The sequence below is a fragment of the Dipodomys merriami genome, unplaced genomic scaffold, assembly GCF_024711535.1.
Source record: "Dipodomys merriami isolate MVZ:Mamm:240054 unplaced genomic scaffold, mDipMer1.0.p SCAF_34, whole genome shotgun sequence".
In the NCBI taxonomy this organism is placed as follows: Eukaryota; Metazoa; Chordata; class Mammalia; order Rodentia; family Heteromyidae; genus Dipodomys; species Dipodomys merriami.
The window spans coordinates 2609685-2631257 of record NW_027204937.1 but is presented as its reverse complement, the minus strand read 5'-3'; the positions used below and the strand labels follow the sequence as shown (position 1 = coordinate 2631257).

The 21573-nt window shown below is 42.3% G+C and overlaps 1 protein-coding gene across 6 annotated transcripts in view; it reads left to right on the top strand.

The window, feature by feature from the left end:
* Dab1 (DAB adaptor protein 1) overlaps positions 1-21573 on the top strand; it is a 1106968-nt gene that overhangs the window by 1066144 nt on the left and 19251 nt on the right. For 4 of the 6 annotated variants that reach the window (XM_069987149.1, XM_069987146.1, XM_069987144.1 and 1 more), the window contains 5 exons: positions 649-699; positions 791-838; positions 6543-6605; positions 10025-10133; positions 17985-18533. In XM_069987149.1, the coding sequence (XP_069843250.1) occupies positions 649-699; positions 791-838; positions 6543-6605; positions 10025-10133; positions 17985-18533 (820 nt within the window). The remainder of the gene's footprint in view (positions 1-648; positions 700-790; positions 839-6542; positions 6606-10024; positions 10134-17984; positions 18534-21573) is intronic. The other 2 variants (XM_069987147.1, XM_069987148.1) reach the window with 1 other exon arrangement.

Here is a 21573-nt window from a genome sequence, read left to right as displayed (position 1 = left end):
AGCTACTTTGAAGACATGCATTCATTCACGTAGTTTAAACAGTGCGGTGCATCAGACTGTTGGATGTTGTTGGCTGTAAAGGACTAAATGCAGCCTGGTCCATAAGTAAGGGAACTCCCTGCTCTGCGGGTTCTCCAAGGAGGAGGATGGGCTCAGAGGGAAAGGTCAGTGTCATAGGAGAGGTGACTTGCAGCACTGAATGACAGCAATGAGCACGGAGCGTGGGGACATGAGAAGAAGAGCATTCTGAACAGAAAGTACAATAGACAACACTAGCTGCTCTTTGAAGCAGTAAGCGAGGCTAAGCCACAGTTGCATGTTTTCCTTATACATGGGTAACTTCAAGTGTACCTATCTCATTTCGATCAATAGCCACTATTGAGACTATGTAATGTCCATAATTGTGCGAAGATGGATTCAAAACAAATACATTTGCTGCCGCCGTATTTTTCCAACTCACTTCCATCTCACTACCAGCTGCTTATGCTAGAAATATATTCTAGGATTTTTCTCATACATCGGATACAGCTCCCGCCTACGGAGACCAGGGGAGTGTAAACCGTAGATACTGTCATCATTAAAGTCATAAATCCATTTCATTTGTGTGTCATTCACTCCATCCTCATTCATCATCCTTTCCACTTCCAGAAGAGCCAGCCATTGGAGGATTTTGAGGAGCGGTTTGCTGCAGCCACCCCGGTAAGAAGGAGAGGGCTCTGTCTAGTTAACTGTTTCCTGTCACTGTACCATCATTCATGTCATGCTCATTCTTCATGCCTTGTGGTTGCAGAACAGAAACCTGCCGATGGACTTTGATGAGATTCTGGCAGCAACAAAGGTAAGGGGTCAAAGTTACTCTGAAGTGAGAGTTGTTCTGCTCATTTTCCTTCATTCCATATTGTCTTTACCCACCCCACAGGAGGGGCTGTTGCTCTGCTCCATGCTGCTCTGGTGGGGGTCTGTTCCAATGCTCATAGGAAGATTTTAAGTGGACTCTTTCATGAGGTCAAATAATGAGAGTGTATGTGCACACAGATGTGTGTGTGTGTGTGAAAGTGCAAGGCAGTGTGTGTTGAAGACTAGTTAATACCCCCTTTTTATTTAACAAGTGTGTGTATGTATGGGGTGAGAGAGAGAGAGAGCATGTGTCTGTGCATGCATGTGTCTGTGCCAGTTCTAAGGCTTGAATTCAGAGCTTAGGTATTGTCCCTTAGCCTTTTCACTCAAGGCTAATACTCTACCACTTGAGCCACAGCTCCACTTAAGGCTTTGTGGTGGTTAATTGGAGGTAAGAGTCTTACAAGGCTTTTCAAGTTGGGCTGTCTTCAAAGTAAAATCCTGAGATCTCAGCTTACTGACAAGCTAGGATTGTAGGTGTGAGTCACCAGTGTCTGACTCAACAAGTATTTTGGAGCCCTAAGTTATCACAGGAACTCTCACAGATGCTAGAGGGGCAATAGAAGGGAAGATACCCTCTGTCCTCAAGAAGCTCATGATGTCATCTAGCTAAATGTTGCACATATTAGGACAGAGCAGGGAAGATAAGTGTGACAGGCTAGGACAGATGACCCAGCTTTGCTTAGCATAGTATAGTGTAGTATAGTATAACAGAGAAGGAAATTGGAGACAAAGAAATTGTGCCAAATGCAACATTGTGAACCAAAATTAGGCCAGGCTTTATTCATGTGTTATATATTCTAGCAGAGATGCACTGGTTTGCAGCCAATGTTTGTTCAGATGGCTGATGCATAAATCAGGGAGGGTAAGCCCCTTGAATACATAGGGCAAAGACTGTGAGTCATGGTAGCAATGGAGCAGCTCTAGGTGACTCAGCTCTTCCTTAATCAAATTCATTAATCAATAGAATGGGGCTGGGAAGTTGGCTCAGTGGTAGAGTGCTTGCCTCACATGTATGAAGCCCTGGGTTCAACTCCTCAGCACCACATAAGCAGAAACCGGAAGTGGTGCTGTGGCTCAAGTGGTAGGGCGCTAGCCTTGAGCTGAAGACCTGAGGGATAGCGCCCAGGCCCAGAGTTCAGCCCCCACAACCGACGAAAAAAAAAGAATCAATAAAATGAGAGTCAGGCATCAATGCACCCTGATTAAGAAACACTGATCTCAAAGTATCATATCAGCGGTGTGGGGCAATGAGATGAAGCCTGAGTCAAGTAAGACTCACTTCCCAGAGTCAAAGCAAAAGTGAGTTTATGTCTTGAAGGAAGAGTGAGAAAGGCAATGGCGGAAGGAATAAATGAGTATTCTAGGTAGGAGCAGGAGTGCCCTCAGTAGCCTCTCTTTTCAAGGATCCCTGTGTCCTGTTCTCAGCAGACATTGTCTGCCTTTCCATAAACCAGCTCAAGACAGTAGGAACCAAAGCATGCCATCCTCAGCTCTGGATCCCTTGCTCTTGGCATAGTAGCGGATGCATGGCAGGGATTCCCATCTTTTCTTGCCTGAGGGTCCCTAAGGGATACTAATGCCAATACATAGGGATGAGTCTTGGAGACGATGTCATGACCTATCAGCCCTCCTCAGTGTCACTGCCAGAATTTCTCCTTCGAGAGGTCCAGGTCTGGTGGCAGCACTCTAGTTGACAGAAGGCTCTGGGGGACTAACATCGAATCAGCAGTTACAGAGATTTCCATATATCTTTGGGGAACCATCACTTGCTGAAATAAATGAGTGACTAGGGAAGAGTCAGCCTGATGGAGATATTGAGGGACTGACAGATAAACATCTCAGCTCTTCTCTTTCACTGGCCTTCAGTGTCACCCAGCACCCTAAAGAAGGGTAGCTACCATCCATAGCTACACATCTTTCTACCTAAGCCATTCATAATGCCAGTAATAGACAGCCCTTCCCCTGTGGCAAGTAGATAGCCCCATGAGCTGATGTTCCAAACACTCCCCATTGAAATGAAAACCTATTAGGTTCCCTGGCTTCTAACTGGAGGATTTGTAGAGCTGGACTTCCCCCATTCAGCAAAACGAAGTAGGGTTTGGGGAAGTGACAGAGAAACAAGGTGCTGGTTGGCCTGTAGGTCAAGTGCATTTTTTTTCTTCTTTTCTGCTACCTTTATCACAAGTAGGCCACTTATCCCCAATCTCAGTTGGTCCCTAGGTGGAGAGTGCCAATAGTGGCAATGATGTCAAATTTATTGGGCTTAGTGTGTGTCAAACACGATGATAATGTATTAGAAAGTGTATTATAAGCTATAAAGTGTTTTACAAATGTGAACTCTCATTTTTATTCTCTGGAGGCCTTTAAAGTGATTAATTTGAGCAATATTTTCAGATGGGACATGTTTTATTAGGTTACAAATAAAAGGACTGAGGTCCACGTGGGGAGGCGGGGAGGAGAGCTGTGAAAAACAGATACTATTGCAGATTCTCAATCATATATAGTTATTCAGATTATTCTCAATTTTATGGCCCAAGAAACCCCCCACCTTTTTTTTCTATAAAATTTAATTAACTCAAGGTTCTATTTAAACAGCAAATCCAATGGAACGAAATAACAATCTAGGTTTTATGCTTCTCTGTGTTTTTCTCATTTAATCTTTGAGTGAAAATCATCTGGCAAGAGGAAAGCCTATATCTCAAGAACGAAGGCTATTTTAGAAGTTGTGCTTAAAGGAGAAAATTAGCCGATAAATTATATTTACGACGTGAGCGAAAGTATGCCAGGAGTCCAACACATCTGAAATGTAAATCGTGTGACTTAATTATTAACTTCATTTTAATATTTTCCTAACGTGGAAAATAATGGTGGGGCATGTGAAAAAGTGTTACCATTCCAACTGTAAGCAAGTGCTGAAGCTTTACTTGAATTCATTAGACTAAACTAATCCTTTCAGGAACTGGGGGGCTTCTGAAGTCTGGCCTACTTTTAGCAGATCACATAAAATATAGCAGGCATGCTGAGGGAGGTCTCTGGAGGATGTGACTGGATCTCAGAGAGCATCCTGCATGTCAGCCCATTCATTCCCTGCAGCTTCCAGACTGTGTCAGCATGGGAGAAGGAATCCAGTTGTGAGAGAGGACTGTGAAATGCACACAAGTCCGATCACAACCCTTCCCTGTCCTTTCTCCCCCTCCCTTCCCAAGACATCGGCTTCTTTTCCTACCACCCCTGCTGCTCCTCCTGGCTCATGCAATTCGCTCCACTTGGAAGACTTTCATTTTCTTCATCACTTGGCACATTGTTCCTCTCTTTCAGGATTCAGGACCAAGCTGTTTTCTTTGGAAAATCCTCAACAAACTTCTTGCCCCTGCTTTAGTTTTGTATGTCTATATGCCTTGTGCTCTTGTTTGACTTTTTCTGCTTGTGGCTGGTACTGTACCATTTGAACCCTCCCACCAGTGCAGCATTTAGCTGGTTGATTAAAGAAAGAATCTTCGGGCTGGCTTTGAACTATCATCCTCCAAGTCCCAGTCTCCTGAGTAGCTACAATTGCAGGCATTAGCCACTGGCGCCCAACTCTTCTTGCTCTTTTTAGGTCCCCCCACATCTCAAGGCTCCATCTTGAGATCTCTCTTGTTCCTGCCATATTACCTTGGAATGATTTACACCCATGGGCTGTCCTCTGAGGATAAGAACTCCCTGCAGGCTTGGATTTGGCCTTTCTTCTTACAGCAGTCCCAGAACTTAGCGCAGTGCTCAGCACCTAGTGCTTGCTGAAGGTTTATAGGAAGAAGATTATGCGGTTAAATATGAATATGTATAGAACTTCCAGTGTGCCCAGGTACTGTTACTCAATCTCCGAGCTCAAGAGGAAGATCAGGCAACAGTGAGTTCACAAGGCTTAGCTTTTCTCTCAGCAAAAAGAGTTCTTTGGGGCCTTTAAAAAAAAACAATTTTAAGTCAAACTTCAAATTCTACTGAGGGTGGAATCACTTTTTGGAAATGCTTAGGGGCAAACATTTCAGAATTTGGAATTTAGGCTATAGGCCTGAAAAAAATGACCTTGGAGATAATATCAAAATCTATACACACAAATTCATTTCTGTCTCATAATTAGATGTGCACATAAGTTGAAGGACCGTAACTTTGGACAGTATCTTCAGAATGCTTGCATTTTTTTTCCAAAAAGCAATCTAATACCATTTATTTCAATATCATGTAATTTAAGATAATGTAATTACCATACCATCAGCACTGTTAATAAAACATCTTATAAGAGAAGTTAAAATTATTGAAATGGCATTGAAAATTATTTCCCCCATATTGTTCGTTGTCTGTTATGTATAAGCTCATAACGCTTGCATTTTAAATGTGACCTGTTACATAGGGTCCCAGCTTGTGCTTGGGATATTGTGTCAACACTCAGGAACTTTAGGATTTTGGAGCATTTTGGATTTTGAATTTTCAGATTACAGATACTAAACCTGAAATGTTGTCAGTAAATATGTAAAAAAAGATATGTCATCTCCATCACCCAGCAGGAGAATTGTAACAATAAAATACGCTCTCATGTATGAGATGTCTTCCTGAGGGAAGTCTTGCTCATAAGAAGGAAACCATTTTCTTTGTGAGTCTAAGTTATCTATCCCTATCCTGGTTAGAACAGAATTCCAATGCAGGAGATCTGTGTAGCAGAGCTGTTGGACTTTCTTGGTGTGCTTATGTTTCCTCAATTAAAAGCTACCACTTAAGATCTGAAGATGAGTTAAGAGTGGACAAGTTTGCACAAAACTTGTGATTATATACCTTTTATAATTAAGTCAGGCCATTTAGTTCCTGGCCAGAGATTCTCTATTGCAGATTAATTCCTAAGTACATCTTAAAGAGATTCTTTGGCTGGTGTGGCTAACCTTGCTCATGCGTTCTGTATGGTGGATGGGAAGATAGATGAGTCCGTGTCTGCAGGGATGGAGTTCTGGGGATGATTGATAGTGTATACACTGGGCTGATTTTGATGCCCTTCTTCAGATTAAATGAAATGCTTGCTTTTCCTCAATGACATTTTTTATCCCAAAGGTAGACACTTTCGGAAGCTGTACGTTTGATTGTACAGTACACTCTATACACAGAAATTTTAGATCTTGGGATCAATTTATTCATCTGCCAAAATGGGAGGTGATGATTTCTATGTCTCAGGGGTCATGTTATTGGGAGCACACTCTGGAAAGTGACTGTGAAATCGTCCCTTGCATCTTCAGACGTGTAGAAGGTGTCTTATATGTGTGGAGATACTAGGAAAGAAAAACCAACTAATGTCATGGGGTTAGATTATTGCCTTGCCTCCTGGGGAAAGACACAGTATTGGGTTTTAGTAGTAAATCAGGGGGAACTTGTATTACCACCATGGCTGATGGGCAACATTGACTGAACCTAGGTAAACAGCTAGACACACTGAAGCAAAAATTGATTCTCTGTGCATCCAAGATGTTGGAATCATGAAGGACTGCAAACACTATGTGCACTTGCCATTTGTATAGTCCCAAAGAAAGAGAGGAAGTCTACTCCACTAGCATACTGTTTTAAAGTACCCTGACATCATCTGCTTTCCTGGTTACATGGTTTTCTGTTTGTCTTTTCAGGCTGTGACCCAATTAGAACTTTTTGGGGACATGTCCACCCCTCCTGATATAACCTCTCCCCCTGTAAGTATGCACAGTTCTCCAAGCTTTCCTCACCCACACAGGTGAAGGCCTGGGCTTTATGGGGGAAAGGGCCTATAGCTAATTTTAACTCTTCCTCCTGCAGGCTGTGTAACTTGGGTAGCTTACCTAGCAATCATGAGACTTAATTTCCTATTCTATTTTAGTTTTTATAAAAGGAATTTTTTTTTTTTTTTTTTTTTTTTTTTTTTGTCGGTCGTGGGGCTTGAACTCTGGGCCTGAGCGCTGTCCCTCAGCTCTTCAGCTCAAGGCGAGCGCTCTACCACTTGAGCTACAACGCCACTTCCGGTTTTCTGGTGGTTTATTGGAGATAGGAGTCTCACGGTCTCTCCTGCCCGGGCTGGCTTTGAACCGCGATCCTCAGATCTCAGCCTCCTGAGTAGCTAGGATTACAGGCGTGAGCCACCAGCGCCCGGCTATAAAAGGAATTTTGATAGTGATTAAAATGAGTTTTAATCATTAACCAGCATGGGAGTTTTTTCCCTAAGAAAAATAAGTAAGAGACATAACAGTTTTGTGACTTGTAAAATGCAAATACTTGGGGCTGGGTATGTAGCTTAGTGATAGAGGGCTTGCCTAGCATGCATGAGGCTCTGGGTTCCATTCCTCTGTACCACGTAAAACAGAAAAAACTGCAAGTGACATTGGGCTCATGTGGTAGAATGATAGCCTTGAGCAAAAGAAGCTCAGGGACAGTCCTCAGGCCGTGAGTTCAAGACCCAAGACTGGCAAAAAATGCAAATACACTACAGGAAGTGAATAAAGAATATTTAAAAAAATATTAAGGTGTAGGGAGGTGCTATCATTCCATAAGTCCATTCTTATTTTTAAAAGAGTAGCTTAAATGAAAGAAAAACCCTGAAGACAAATATACTGTAAATGATCTGTACAACTTAAGGTGTTGGGGGAGGGAAAGTGGGAGACAAATGAGGGAGGGGGTAACAAGTTTGACAAGAAATGTACTCACTACCTTACTTATGTAACTAACCCCTATGCACATCACCTTGGCAGTAAAATTTAAATTTAAAAAAGAGAAATGTATTGTAAATAAATAATCTTTACCTGTTAAAAAAAGAAAGGAATGATGATATATGCTTCTGAAAGGTAAATGAGACCATGCATTTAATAGTGATAGGATATTGGCTGGCTTGATTTTCAGGGAATAAGATTATGGTTCTTACCTACAAAAAGCGCATGGTCTAGTTGGGAATACAAGCAAGAACCTCACATGTGGCATACCACCTCTCCACAGAGCATATCTGATCCCTGCACCCAATAGTGTTCATCCCATGAAGGAAGGCCTCCATTTCCCCACCCATTCTGTCCTTCCTTCTCCCCTTCCCTCTCGCTCTCCCACTCTGTCTCTCTCTCTCTCTCTCTCTGTCTCTCTCCTTTGCTTTGTGTCCTGCCTCTCTAACCAGAAAGCTTTCAGACTTGCAGACCATGTGTGTGTTTCCCTATGCTACTCAAGAATCATTCTTAGCCAGAGCTTCAGTTAGAGCATCTCAGCCAGCATTGTAAGAGGATACAGGTAGCAGGGAGCTCTCCTTTGAGAATACAAAGGAAAAATAAAAATAGATTTAAAACCAAAGCAAAATAGAATCCCAATGCAGGTCTATTCAAATGCAACCCTGTGGCCATTGCAAAAGACAGAGGGAGATGGTCCCTCCAATCCCTGCTGCCCACTCCCCAGAGGTGGGTGGAGAGCAGTCAGCCACAGCTGTGCCAGCTGAAGCTGCTGGGAGGGGGCTGTTGCTCTCGGCCCTGAGCAGTTGTGCAAACAGAGGGACGATGCTATGGTTCATTGGCGAGAAATGCCTCACAGAAAAAAGGGCGGTAACCTCACCACTGAGGACAGATGGCCTCAAACCCTATTGCCCACAGCTGCCGCCAGGGAATCCAGACACAGCTGCTCTTCTTCGAACACCTGATGTTTAGGGCAGCCATGATGGAGAATGCCACAGCTCATTCCCCAGAGAAGCTAGACGGTCAGCTCTTAGTGACTGTGTCCTTCCTGTACCCATAGGCTAACAGCTTCACAGACCTGTGGGTAGGGCTATACAGCTAGGAAGGACTGAAGTGTTCTTTCCCCTCTGCATTGTAAGGATAAGCAAACTGAGTCCTGGGGAGAGTTGTAGGTCACGTGGTGGTATGTGAAAGGACAAACACACTGCTGACTAGATGTGAAAGTGCTTAACACAGCAGCTCATGGCTGTTTCTGGCCCAGAAACCAAGCTCAGTTCAAATGGGTATTTAATAATCCTCAGAACAATGCTACTTGTCCAGCAAGCTGCTCGTCTAAAAATGGCCTTGTCTAATTGCCATGGTTTCAGGATTAATTGCTTACCCCAGTCTTTTTCAAGGGGGGGGGGGGAGACAACAAAGATATTATGACGTCAATCAGATATACACTGTAGGCAAAAACCTATAAAAATGTGAATACTTAAAGAAGACTGAATTTTTGTTTGTGCTTATGCTGGAGCTTGAACTCAGGGCCTAGACACTTCTTCGTTAGCTTATTTTGCTCAAGACTGGAGATCTACCACTTGTGCCACAGATTAGCTTCTGGATTTTTGTTTTGTTTTGTTGTTTTGTTTGGTTTTGTTCTTACTGGAATTAAGAGTCTCACGGATTTTACTGCCTGGGCTGGCTTTCATTTTTCAATCCTCAACTCTCCACTTCCTGAATAGCTAGGATTAAAAGTGTGACCCACAGGTGCTCAGTTTGATTTTTTTTTTAGCTTTAGTAACAACAGTCTTCATGTGGTAGAGATCTGGAATTCTATCCTGGACTGGACAGTCACTGTAGCATTCTTAACTATGCAATCATTGTTCCGTTGACTCTTTGAAACTTCTTTTTGCAAATAAAGATTCAGGAAAGAATCTGACAGGCAGCAGGATACAAAGGTTGTGGTCATGCTCATTCATGACAAATTAACTGTCTTTCACAATTTTTCCAACTGTTTCTTAGCCCCATATTAAGTGGCAAGTCCTGAGCTGATGTACAATAGACTTACAGTGTGTATAATTCTATTTGAATTGACTACTTCTAAGGGGCTAAAGCCAGATGTTGTAGAATAACTTGATAGCTTGAAAAGTCCCCAGAGGTCAGGGCCCAGGTGAAATGATTGTCACATTAGCCATTGTTTGCTGAGCACATACTATGTACATGGTGCTAATGGTCATAAAATAATAATTGTTTAAAGCATGGTCTCATTTAGTCCTCAGCATCACTAGAGGTATTATTTTACCTGTTCTATAGATAAAAGTCTCTGTCACCATCATGGTCCGTGCAGCCAGAAGTGGCCTGGACTATGGCTTATTTCTTCAAGCCCTATTCCCATCCCAACTTCCTGTGTCTGTGCTGGATGCTGAGCTCATCATACCACTTCTCTCTGACAGACTCCTGCAACTCCAGGTGATGCCTTTCTCCCGTCTTCATCCCAGACACTTCCGGCGAGCGCAGATGTGTTTGGCTCTGTATCTTTTGGCACTGCTGCTGTACCCTCAGGTAAGCTTTTCTTGCTTGACTCCCTCCCTCCTTTCAGCCTCGCTGACCCAGAGAAGGAAAGGTTTGACTGCTAGTCGAGTCATTCCATGGGACCTCTCTTCTCTCCTGTAATGGTTCAGGGGACCTGGAGAGGCTGCAATGTGGGAGGGGAGTTAGAGGTTGGGCTCTCAAAACTTAGCTAAGCTGCTAGGTAGAATTCAGTAATAGCTTCTACCTAACAGATTCCAGTTAAGTCAGTCAGGTATGTAACATGGAGGCCAGGGCTCACCCACAACCATGCAAACCAGTGCAGATCCATCCACCTCAATGAGGAAAGCAGTTGGTCAGCAGGAGAGGAGATGGAGTCATCTAGCCACCATCTCGTTGAGACCTGATGGTGGAAAGGGGCCTGCCTTATTTGGTCCTGACATCCTTATGCATATGGATGACCCTGTGGGACAAGAGCAAACCACTAACAGTTCATTGAGAGGACCGCGGGATGTTAAGAGATTTAGGAAGTGTTCCTGTATTCCAAGTAATCTTTAGACCATGTATCCTGGTTTCACGCCATGGTGAAAATATCTGTAGTAACATTACTGCAGGTGAGTTCTGAATATGTGAGTTCCCCAGGATGCTCTGTGTTTCCATGGCAACAGGCACTTCAGGTGGCCCAGCTACTCTACTTCTAAATGGTCCAAGATGAATGAGTTCAGGTCTTTACATACATGGGAACCTCAAAGAGTATTGTGTTTTCCTTTAACTCTGTGCTTGAAATCGGAGACTTAATCTTTCTTAACTTTTCTTCTTATAAGCCACAAATGAATTAGAATAGTTTAGATACAATACTAATCTTCTCATGTTTTAAAAATAATTGTTTTTAACAGTAATAGAAGTGAAATCTTGTCATCAAATATAAACAGGTCTTTTATTGTAAGTCAATTGAAAATTCGTACCTTGTTCTAAAATGGTTATTCCTTATGAGCCAATGGATCATTGTGAGCTTTTAGAAGCCACAGGAATTAGTGATGATTGGATCTGATGTACAGTTCAGAATCTTCAAGTAGCCTGGAAAATTATCCATTGCTAAATTAACCACTGGAATCTCCTCTACTCATCTCTGAAATGGGATGTTGGTAATGACTCATTTTCTTATCCTAAAATGGACATTAAAATCTCCTTGAGAAGAAAGGGCTACATAAAATATGAATACCATTTCCCATCAGAAATGTACCACCCTTTTACACTTAAAGCTTGTGTTCGGAATACCCATACATAAGATGGGTGCTAATAGCTTATGCCTATAATCCTAGCTACTCGGGAGACTGAGATCTGAGGATCACAGTTCAAAGCTATCTCAAACATGAAAGTCCACAAGACTCTTATCACCAATTAACTATTAAAATGCCAGAAGTGGAGCTATGGCTCAAATGGTAGAGCACAAAAACTTGAACACAAAAGCTCAGAGATGTACCCATGCCCTAAGTTCAAGCCCCAGTACCAGCCCACAGCAAAGACACATGCACACACATGTACACACACCTATACACAAATACCCATAGGAGCCAGATGTATGAATCTTTTAAGCATGTTTATTCCACAAATATTCTCTGGATAACCCTATGTGTCAGATCCTGTTCCAGGCACACAGAGCAGACCGAGACTTCACCTGCTACTGAGGAGACAATAGTAATGCAAAAATAAATAATGACGTTAAAAAGCTGTGGATATGTGGACAAAAGGAAGTATAGAGGAGGGTGGGGGCCCCTCCAATCCCAGCCCAGGGGTTGTGGTCAGGAGAGGTTCATGCACAGGGTGATGGCAGTAGACTGGCCAGGTTAAAGGTGGCATCAAGCTGGCTTCAGGGTCCAGAGGAACAAGGTATACTTTCTTATCCTCATTTCTTTCTTTATAAGTGAGACGATTACTTTATTTCTTCCACCACTTACATTTGAATATACTCTGAGGACCTGCCCATGTCTTCTCCCAAGCCTGTACCTGATTAGGAGCTTTGGAAACTGGGTTTACTCTTGCTACTTATCCAGCCATGTTACAAACTATGCAGATGCTGTTTCTTTCTGTTAGTTTTTAAAAAATCAATTACCTGAGACTTCAATTTTTAGAATTAGTCTAAAATTGATTTCAATTAACATATTTTTTGCTTCTTAGTTCTGTGTAATATAAAGAGAAGCTTCCGTTAGTGTGAAACTATCTTCCACATTCCCTCCTGTAGGTGGTATTAAAAGTCTCTGTGGCTGTCACTAATTGTCCAGCCAGTGACAAAGAGAGGAACAGTGGGCTAGATGATGTCATAGAAGTATCACTGGCTACATAGCTAAGCCATTTGTTTTGAATATGCTTGAGGCTTCTTGGAAAATTACTTAACCTGCCAGACCCAGAGTTTTTTTTTTTTCATCTTTAAACTGGTCTGGGAGAAAAAAAAACTTACCTTGCAGCAGTATCATGAGAATTAGATGAAAAAAATAAAATTAAGCTCCTTGAAAAATGTTGGCACAACATCAATATTTGAGGAGCAAAAATAACTGTTATTCTAATCATTATTATTACTCTGACTTCTAACGCAAAATATACATTTTATCTTAGTCTCTATACTTCTTCTTTCCCTCCTTAGCATCATTTTGAATAGGTGAAGTTTAGGTCTTGTCTTTCAGCCACTTGTGGCAGAGGTAATGTGGATGGCCTGGAGTGCATGCATGTGTGAATTCAGGATCTTCCATGAAGTGGCTGCAAAATGCTTAACTAAATGTCTCCTTACCTATCAAGTCGGGAAGATCATCTCCTAGACATCCTAGAGCTGGGCAGAGGATTGCATGAGTAACTTGTGCAGTTGAGACCTTTGTGGCGATGTTTTAGATGCAGGTACTCAGCAGATGTTTGCACACTACCCATCAGGCACCCAGGCTCTGCTGCTCCCACACTGTGCCAGGCCTTGCCCTCATGGAACTACAATTTCTCCCACACAGATTAAAGAGACAGTGATAATGTGGCTGTGATCATATCCCATCCCAGAAGCTTACTGGGAGTCATCTTCTCCCCTGCCCAAATAAGCTGCACTAAAGACAGGGTTTAATTTCTAACAGTTTTGTTTGTCATTGCATCTAAATTGCTGATTAAATCATAACAAGGCACTCAGAATGGGTATTTTTATTAGCTTATAATTAATTATATAGATAGAGGTTTCATTGGATGGGTATTTTTCAATGAATGAATGAATGAATGAACAAATGAGCTAGTGTAGAGGTACCAGACAAGTTCTGTATACCTACCACAGTCTCTTCATTTTCTATGCTTTTCTTACATGTTTAGTCTTCCTTTTTTTCTCTTTCAAATAATGTGGGTATCCCCAGGTGCCAGCATCTGGTTATAAATTGCAGTTTGAAACACTTGAAGAAAAAGTCCCACTGCAAGGCAGAAATACAGGTGTTCCTTTCAATTCACAGCAAGGAGGTTCTGGATTGAGCCGAACTCATTGGCGTGAGCATATGCTCCCTAGTACCATTGCCCTCCCCAGATGCACTTTAGAGAGTAAACGGTTAGCAAGTTGTTAAGTGGCTACATTGGCAGCCACCAAGTGTCTCCTCAGATCCAGTGCTATTGCTGTCTTTTGCAGCAGGATTTTCAGGCAAAGCATCAGGTCCTGTGGCCAGAGAACCATAGCTCCCAGACCTCAGGAGAATGTAGGCTGCAGGAAGCATGAGTAAGACCTGCCACCTCCCAAACATGATCCCCAATTATACTGTACCTCCTTTCTCTCTTCTGATGTTGTACTTTGGTCTGAAACAAATGCCATGAAGACAGACATGCTAATAGCTCTCTTCCAAAAAGTATGCACAGCCCATCTGTCAATTTCTTATGATAAAACAAGAAAAGAAAGGAAGGACGAAATAACCTGTCACAAGCAGTGGAATCAAGAGATCACAGTGCTTATACATCTTAGAGTTCCACTGAACTTTAAGAAAAAATGCAGTGAAAGCATTGATCCTTCTATGACTTATTCTATGACATAAGCTACCCCAGGCACCTGAGACTTGTGTTCAAGATAATATAGTATCATACAGCCATCCCCTAGATTAGGACCTAGACTATTTTACAGACCAACGTTGCTAATCTCATGTGCTTGGGAGGTTAAAGGTAGCTTCACCTTATCCTTTTTTCAGTTTCTGAAGGGTTTGTACGGGTAAGTTGAGGGAGGACATGCATAGTATCATTTTATGAATCCTCATGGTGTTAAGGAAAATGTAATGATTAGGGTAGAAATCAAAATCTTCCATACACTCACCAAAATGAGCATTTGAGCCAGACAGGGCTGTTTAAAAAATGCATGTGATCTGGGTGCTTGTGGCTCAGGCCTATAATCCTAGCTGCTCATCAGGTTGAGATCTGAAGATCCAGTCCAGGCAAGAAAGTTCATGAGACTCACCTTCAATTAACTACAGAAAAGCCAGAAGTAGATCTGTGGCTCATGTGTCAGAGTACCATCTTTGAGTGCAAAAGCTGAAGGACAGCACCCAGGCCTTGAGTTTGAGTCCCTGTACCAGCACACAGACACAAAAATCCGCATGAGACTTCTACTGTTATTTTTTTCTTTAAAAATTACAATATAACCTATTTACAGCATTTTTCTAATTCACTATAGTGCTATAATGATAACATAAAATAAAACTTAGAAAGCTCCTTTATAATAAAGTACATAATTCAGTAAGGAAATACCCAAGAATGAGTATACTGTAGGGCATAGTAAAAAATAAGATGCTTGTGTCTATAAATGGAGTTCCCCACTGAAAGCTGCAGCTACAAACATAGGCTGATACACAGCCTGTGTATAGGCTCAGCCTTCATAAGAAGGGAAACATCATTTTCTAAAATGATAAGCCACACTTGAGTGTTCTAAATCAAACAAAATACAATCTTTCCTCAATGTACATACTTATTAAATTCCTAGAAAAATCCATGCATTAAAACTATGGAAAGAAACTGAATCTCCACGTTAATTCAGTTATTTATAGACTCAAATAATCACCAACATGATATGGGATAATTAAATAACTTATACATTGATCTTGAACATTATAGAATGCATGTTATCAATGCTAGAGGACCTTCAATACCATAGTGCCCGCCATCTGCAGTTACTATAAAAACCAAAGCATGCCCCACTAATTTCCTTACTAATTACCTCTAGGGGGCAGTAGTTCTAAGAATAATTGAGCCATACCCAAGTAAGTAAAAATTATGAAACAAAGTGGTACTATTGACACTACACTAGTATATAATAGAGGAAGTGAAGAGAGCAAGTTTTAAGTTTAGCATGACTTCATCTATCTAACTCCAGTGAAACTAGACTAAGAGTTATATAAAAATACTCTCTATTTCTTGTTCGTTGATAACTCTGCTTTGTTCCATAAAAGCATTCATCCATGCTAGGCTAATCAATAAAAAAGGCCATAACTTTTATCTGTGGACTTCTCTGGAGGACAGAATAGGATTGGGGCAGGGAGAGGGGGAATGGAGATGTAGCCAGAAAATTCCCAGGCTTAGAATGTGGACTTGAGATCCTGTGTATCCATTGAGAAGCAGCTGGATCTGAGACTGGAATCTGGAGAAATCATGTATAGGACATGGTTTCTCTGACTCTGGATATCCTACATTCACTCTTCTTTTCGTCTGGGTCCTATTGTACCATACCTACATATTCTTTCTGGCAGCCATGAAAATGCTTGTTTTGAGAGGCCAGGCAAAGCTAATTTCTCTACCCTCTGCTCTGCCTGGATAGCCACTCATCTCTCAGCTGAACACACAGGTAGCCATTATATCCTCTCAGAAGCACGGGAACCACTGAAAACACATGAGAGTTTCTAACAGGCCTGTAGTATACTAAGTCATTTCCTGGTGGGCCAGGCCCATTGATTAGGAAAGACCAGAAATTGGTGTTGGTCATTTGAATGAGATAGTGAGTACCAAGGCAAGTCACTGACTTTGCAAACACTACCTCATGCAAGCTGCGTGGTCCTAAGAAAATTTCTCTTCCTCTCTGTAGACCAGTTTTCTCATGTGTAAAATGGAAATAGTAAAAACGTGCCATGTGCGATTTTGTGAAGACAAAACAGCACAAAGTATGGGCGTTTAATAAGTGGAAATTTCTGGGTGCTGGTGGCTTATGCTTGTAATCTTAGCCTCTCAGTAAGCTGAGATCTGAGGATCCCTGCAGTCACTGGTTTGAACGCAGCCTAGGCAGAAAAGTATATGAGACTTGTTTCTTGTCTCATCGATCATCCGAAATCCAGAATTAGAGATGCAGTTCAAAGCAAAGTGCTAACCTTAAGCAGAAAAGCCAAGTGAGAGAGTAAAGTCCTCATTTCAAGCCCCAATACTGGCACAAGAATTAAAAATGAAAAATATTGCTGTCATTATTATTATTGTAACAAATACCATTATACTCCTATTAAAATGTATATCTTACCTGAAAAAACAGTAGAACAAACAAGTATTATAGTAATATAGGAGAATGTGCCCTGAAATGTTCTAGTGCCTCAACTGTACCACTGTATGAGGTCCCCTAATTGAATAATAGGTTTTTTTTTTTGTCTCTAAAATTGGACTACTAATGATACAGAAATAATGTATCAAATACCTGAATATGTAATCTCAATTTTCAGTCCAAACCAATTAAACAGAAAATAGCGCACTGACAGATCAGGACACAGAGCCTGGCTGAAGTTAAGCAGCATACCTGAAGAAGCCCCAGTCTGAATTTCAACTTACGCCTTAAAAGTTTCTCACTCACTTTGAGAAGGAAGGTCTTGTTACCTGATCTTATGACTCTTCAGAGATTAAGCAGTTGAGAATGTCCAACATTCAGCAAAGAAAGCAAAGTCTTAAACCCAAGCAAGCTTGCCTTCCAACCCTCTTCCCCTTCCACTGAGTCACACTGACTTCTAGGCCAGGAGACTTACAAAACTTGAACAGCGATCCAAGCATTTGTATGGCTTGTCCCATTCAGTCTTCTAGGGTCTGCATGTGAGCCATCTCCCATGAGAGGTCTTTTCTGAGTACTTCTTCAGAAGGTAGACTCCATGAGGGCAAGGACACGTGTGTGTGGGGGGGGGTGGTGTGTGTGTGTGTGGTGTGTGGTGTGTGTGTGTGTGTGTGTGTGTGTGTGTGTGCGCGCACGCGCGTGAGCACTGGTATTGGGACTTATACTCAGTACTTGGCCATTTGCTCCTTTTTTACTTAAAACTGGCACGCTTTCTGCTTGGGCCACAGCTCCACTTCTGGCTTTAAATCTTTCTTTAAGTGGTTATACAAAGGACTTGCCATATAACAAAGCAGTTTATAAGTACCTTGATCAATGTCATCCCCTGGATGATTTTGATCCCATTGATCAAGTATCTTGATCAATGTCACCCCTTTCAACATTCTCTCCTCTCTACCCATCCCTTCCCCCACTTTCCTTAATTTCGAAGGATGTACATCAAATTCTGGACTGCGTTCTCCCCTCTTCTCCTCTTCATTTATCCACCCCTTATCCATTCATCCCACCTCTGCTCCTTTCAAGTACCTGCTTCCTAGTGTTGTATTTTGCTGAACTTTAATGGGAGATAAGGGTTTCACGGACTTTCCTGCCTGGGCCTGTTTCAAAACCATGATCTTCAGATCTCAGCTTCCTGAGTAACTCTAGGATTACAGGTGTGAGCCACCAGTGCCTGGCTAGAAGTTGTCTTATTCTTGCGGGCATTTCTGGTCCCAGCATACAATTTGGTCTTTTTATACAAAACAGTACCATTCTGTCCATAACATAAATCAATGATTTCTTCCCCAAGATGCCTGACTTTCCTTTGTTTCTCCCTATCGTAGGTTATGTTGCTATGGGCGCCGTCCTCCCATCCTTCTGGGGCCAGCAGCCCCTTGTCCAACAGCAGATCGCCATGGGTGCTCAGCCACCAGTTGCTCAGGTGATGCCAGGGGCTCAGCCCATCGCCTGGGGCCAGCCGGGTCTCTTTCCTGCCACTCAGCAGCCCTGGCCAGCTGTGGCCGGGCAGTTTCCACCAGCCGCCTTCATGCCCACACAAACTGTTATGCCTTTGCCAGCCGCCATGTTCCAAGGTCCCCTTGCCCCCCTTGCCACCGTCCCAGGCACGAGTGACTCGGCCAGGTCAAGTCCACAGAGCGACAAGCCCAGGCAGAAAATGGGGAAGGAAATGTTTAAAGATTTCCAGATGGTCCAACCTCCACCCGTGCCCTCCCGCAAGCCCGACCAGCCCTCCCTCACCTGTACCTCAGAGGCCTTCTCCAGTTACTTCAACAAAGTCGGGGTGGCACAGGAAGCGGATGACTGTGATGACTTCGACATCTCCCAGTTGAATTTGACACCTGTGACTTCTACCACACCATCCACCAACTCACGTGAGTGCCTTTTCCTTGAGCCATAGAACCCAATGAGAGAGCTATGCTTTGTGTCTGGCCATTACATTTCTGGAGTCAGCAAATGGGTCTCACTTGCAGATATCAGGGTTTTCTGTTGCTGCTTCTGTCAATCAAAATAGCTACTAACTCAAGTACCACTGACAATATCTGCCTTTCCGTATGCTTATAGGCCTATTTTTTGTACTCATAACAATGCTGCTGGCAAGTTTTATGAGACCTATTTGACAGATAATGACACTGAGAGATGAAGTTGTAGAACTGAACACAAACCAGGTGTTTTTCCCAATGCCAGGATGACCTCTGACTTAGTTTATTCATTCATGCATGCATGAACGGATGCATTCATTCATTTGGTTGTATCTGTGCCATGTACCAGCTCATTGAAGTGAAAATGAATAGAAAGTAAAAAATTTTAAATATTTAAGAACAAAATCTAATAGTTAGAGTATAAATTTAAGATCATGACTTTTGGGGGGGGGCGGGGGAACAGCACAGTGCCAGTACTGAGATCTGAACTCAGGACACTGTCTGTTACTTTGCTTTTCACTCCAGGCTGACACTCTACCACTTGAGCCATATGTCTCCTTCTAGCTTTTAGGTAATTAATTAGAAATAAGAGTCTCATGGATTTCTTACCTGGTCTGGCTTTGAACCATGATTCCAGCCTTCTAAGTAGTTACAGAGCCACCAGTGCCCTTCCAGGATCAAAATCATAGCAGAGCTATGGCATCTATAAAGCAATTGGGCTCCAACTCCTGATAGCGAAAGAGAAAAAAAGATGGTGGTCTTTACTAGTTTGCTAGATGGTGTTTACTAGTTTTGTGCTTTGGTTTAAGTACTTTTATTTCTACGAGCCTCAGATTCCTCATCTATCTAAGGCTAAGCGTTATTACAAGGTTTTTTTTTTTTTGTACACTGGGCTATAATTCAGTGCCTCATACCTGACATTCCAGCTTTGAGGAGGGGTGAGGTAAGAACATGGAAGTCCAAGGCTGGCTCCAGGCAAAAGCATGAGATAATAGCTGAAAAAGAATCTAAGGCCCAAAGAGCTGGAAGAGTGGCTCAAGTGGTAGAACACTTGCCTAGCAAGTGTGAGTCTCTGAGTTCAGAACCACAGTGTTGCCAAAAGTAAGATTAAAAGGCTATAGTTATACATATTAAAACATTTATTTAAAAAACTAGACTATTATTGTCAAGTGATTCTTGTGCAGGGCCCTGAGCCAGGTTTGTGTTTTTATTTCATTTTATTTTAATTTTTTGCCATTCCTGGGGTTTGAACTCAGGGTCTGGGCTGTGTCCCTGACCTTCCTACTTTTTGCTCAAGGCTAATGCTCTACCCCTTGAGCCATAGCTCTCCTTCTGGCTTAGGCCAGGATTTTGATATATGGTTTCTCTGAAACTCAGTGAATTGATTGGATGAATGGTGTCTCCTTCTAGTCCCAGCATCTAATAACTCTGTCCTAGCTCACTTTCCTACTGCACACATCAAGAAAACTGAACACATTCAACCAAGCCACAATCCAGACACACTTGATCACTCTCCTGCTTGTTTGACACAATTTAGAAAAGGTGTTCTGGTGACTTGGCCTATGGCTTGACAATTGATAAGGGGAAAGAAGAAACTCATGCTACAGTGAATTGGGCATTTTCATTACTGTCATCAGTGACACAGATCACTGCATGGGCTGTACCTTGAATTGTTAAAAAAAAATCTAATGTTAATACAATTAGATTGTATCATTTCAGTCAGGTTCCTGGATCCATTTTCAAACTGAATGCCTTTGAATGTGTATAAAAAGAAAACCTACATGTACTCCAGCATGAACTTCTATATTGTAGGGAAATATCTATTAACTCTGATTCATGGGGTTTCAATGAAGGATGATGTGTAAAAAATGAAATGCTAAAGAAATAACAATCATTCATAAAAGGAAAACCAACATTTTTTTTTGGTTGGTCATGGGGCTTGAACTCTGGGCCTAGGTGCTATCCCTGAGCTCTTCAGCTCAAGGCAAGAGCTCTATCATGAGCCACAGCACCACTTCCTCAACCAAGATCTTCTAAAAACAAATACCATACTCACTGGTGGATCATGTCTATAATCCTAGCCACTCAGGAGGCCAAGACTTGAGGATCACAGATCAAAGCTAGCTTGGGCAGGGAAAGTCCATGAGACTCTTATCTCCAATTGACCACCAGGGCTGGCTTCCAACCACAATCCTTAGAGTACCTATAATTACATGGATAAGCCACCAGTGCCCGGTTATAGTTGTGTTTTAAAGCAGAGTTTTACAACCTTGACCCTATTAATCCTTGGAGCCAGATACTTCTTTGTTGTAGGAGGCTGTCCTGTTAACTGTAAGATGTTAGCCTTTGCTGTGGCCTGAACCCATGTGGTACAAATAATATATATCTACTTTCTTTTTTTCTTTCTTTTCTTTTTCTTTTTTCCTCCCTTGTGTGTGTGTGTGTGTGTGTGTGTGTGTGTGTGTGTGTGTGTGTGCACGCGTGTGCGTGCGCGTGTGTGTGCGTGTGTGCGTGCACATGTGTACCCTGAAGCTTTAACTGAAGGGCTGGGTGCTGTCCCTGAGTTTTACTGCTCAGGGCCAGTGTTCTACCATTTAAGCCTCACGCCCTACCTCCTAATCACCCTTTTTTTTTAGTCATTACAATCAAAAATGACTTCAGATCTTGCCAAATGTTCTCTGGGGATGAATTTGCTCCAGATTGAGAACCACTGTTAAAACCTCCTAAAGATTAAGGCACTTGCATAAATAAACTCCTAGTTTCCCATTGATTTCATTGGGTAAGTATGAGCAATAACCTGTCAAAATTGGCAGTTCAGCCTGGGTTCTCAGCCTTTGGTAAGCAATAAACCAATTCAAACACAATTCAGAATCCAATTAAGCTAGCTGGGCATGATGGAATGTGCCTGTCATTTCTGCACTTGGGAGACTGAGGCAGGAGGGCCTCAAGATCAAGACCGGACTCCATAGTGACGCCCTGTCTCTAAAAATAG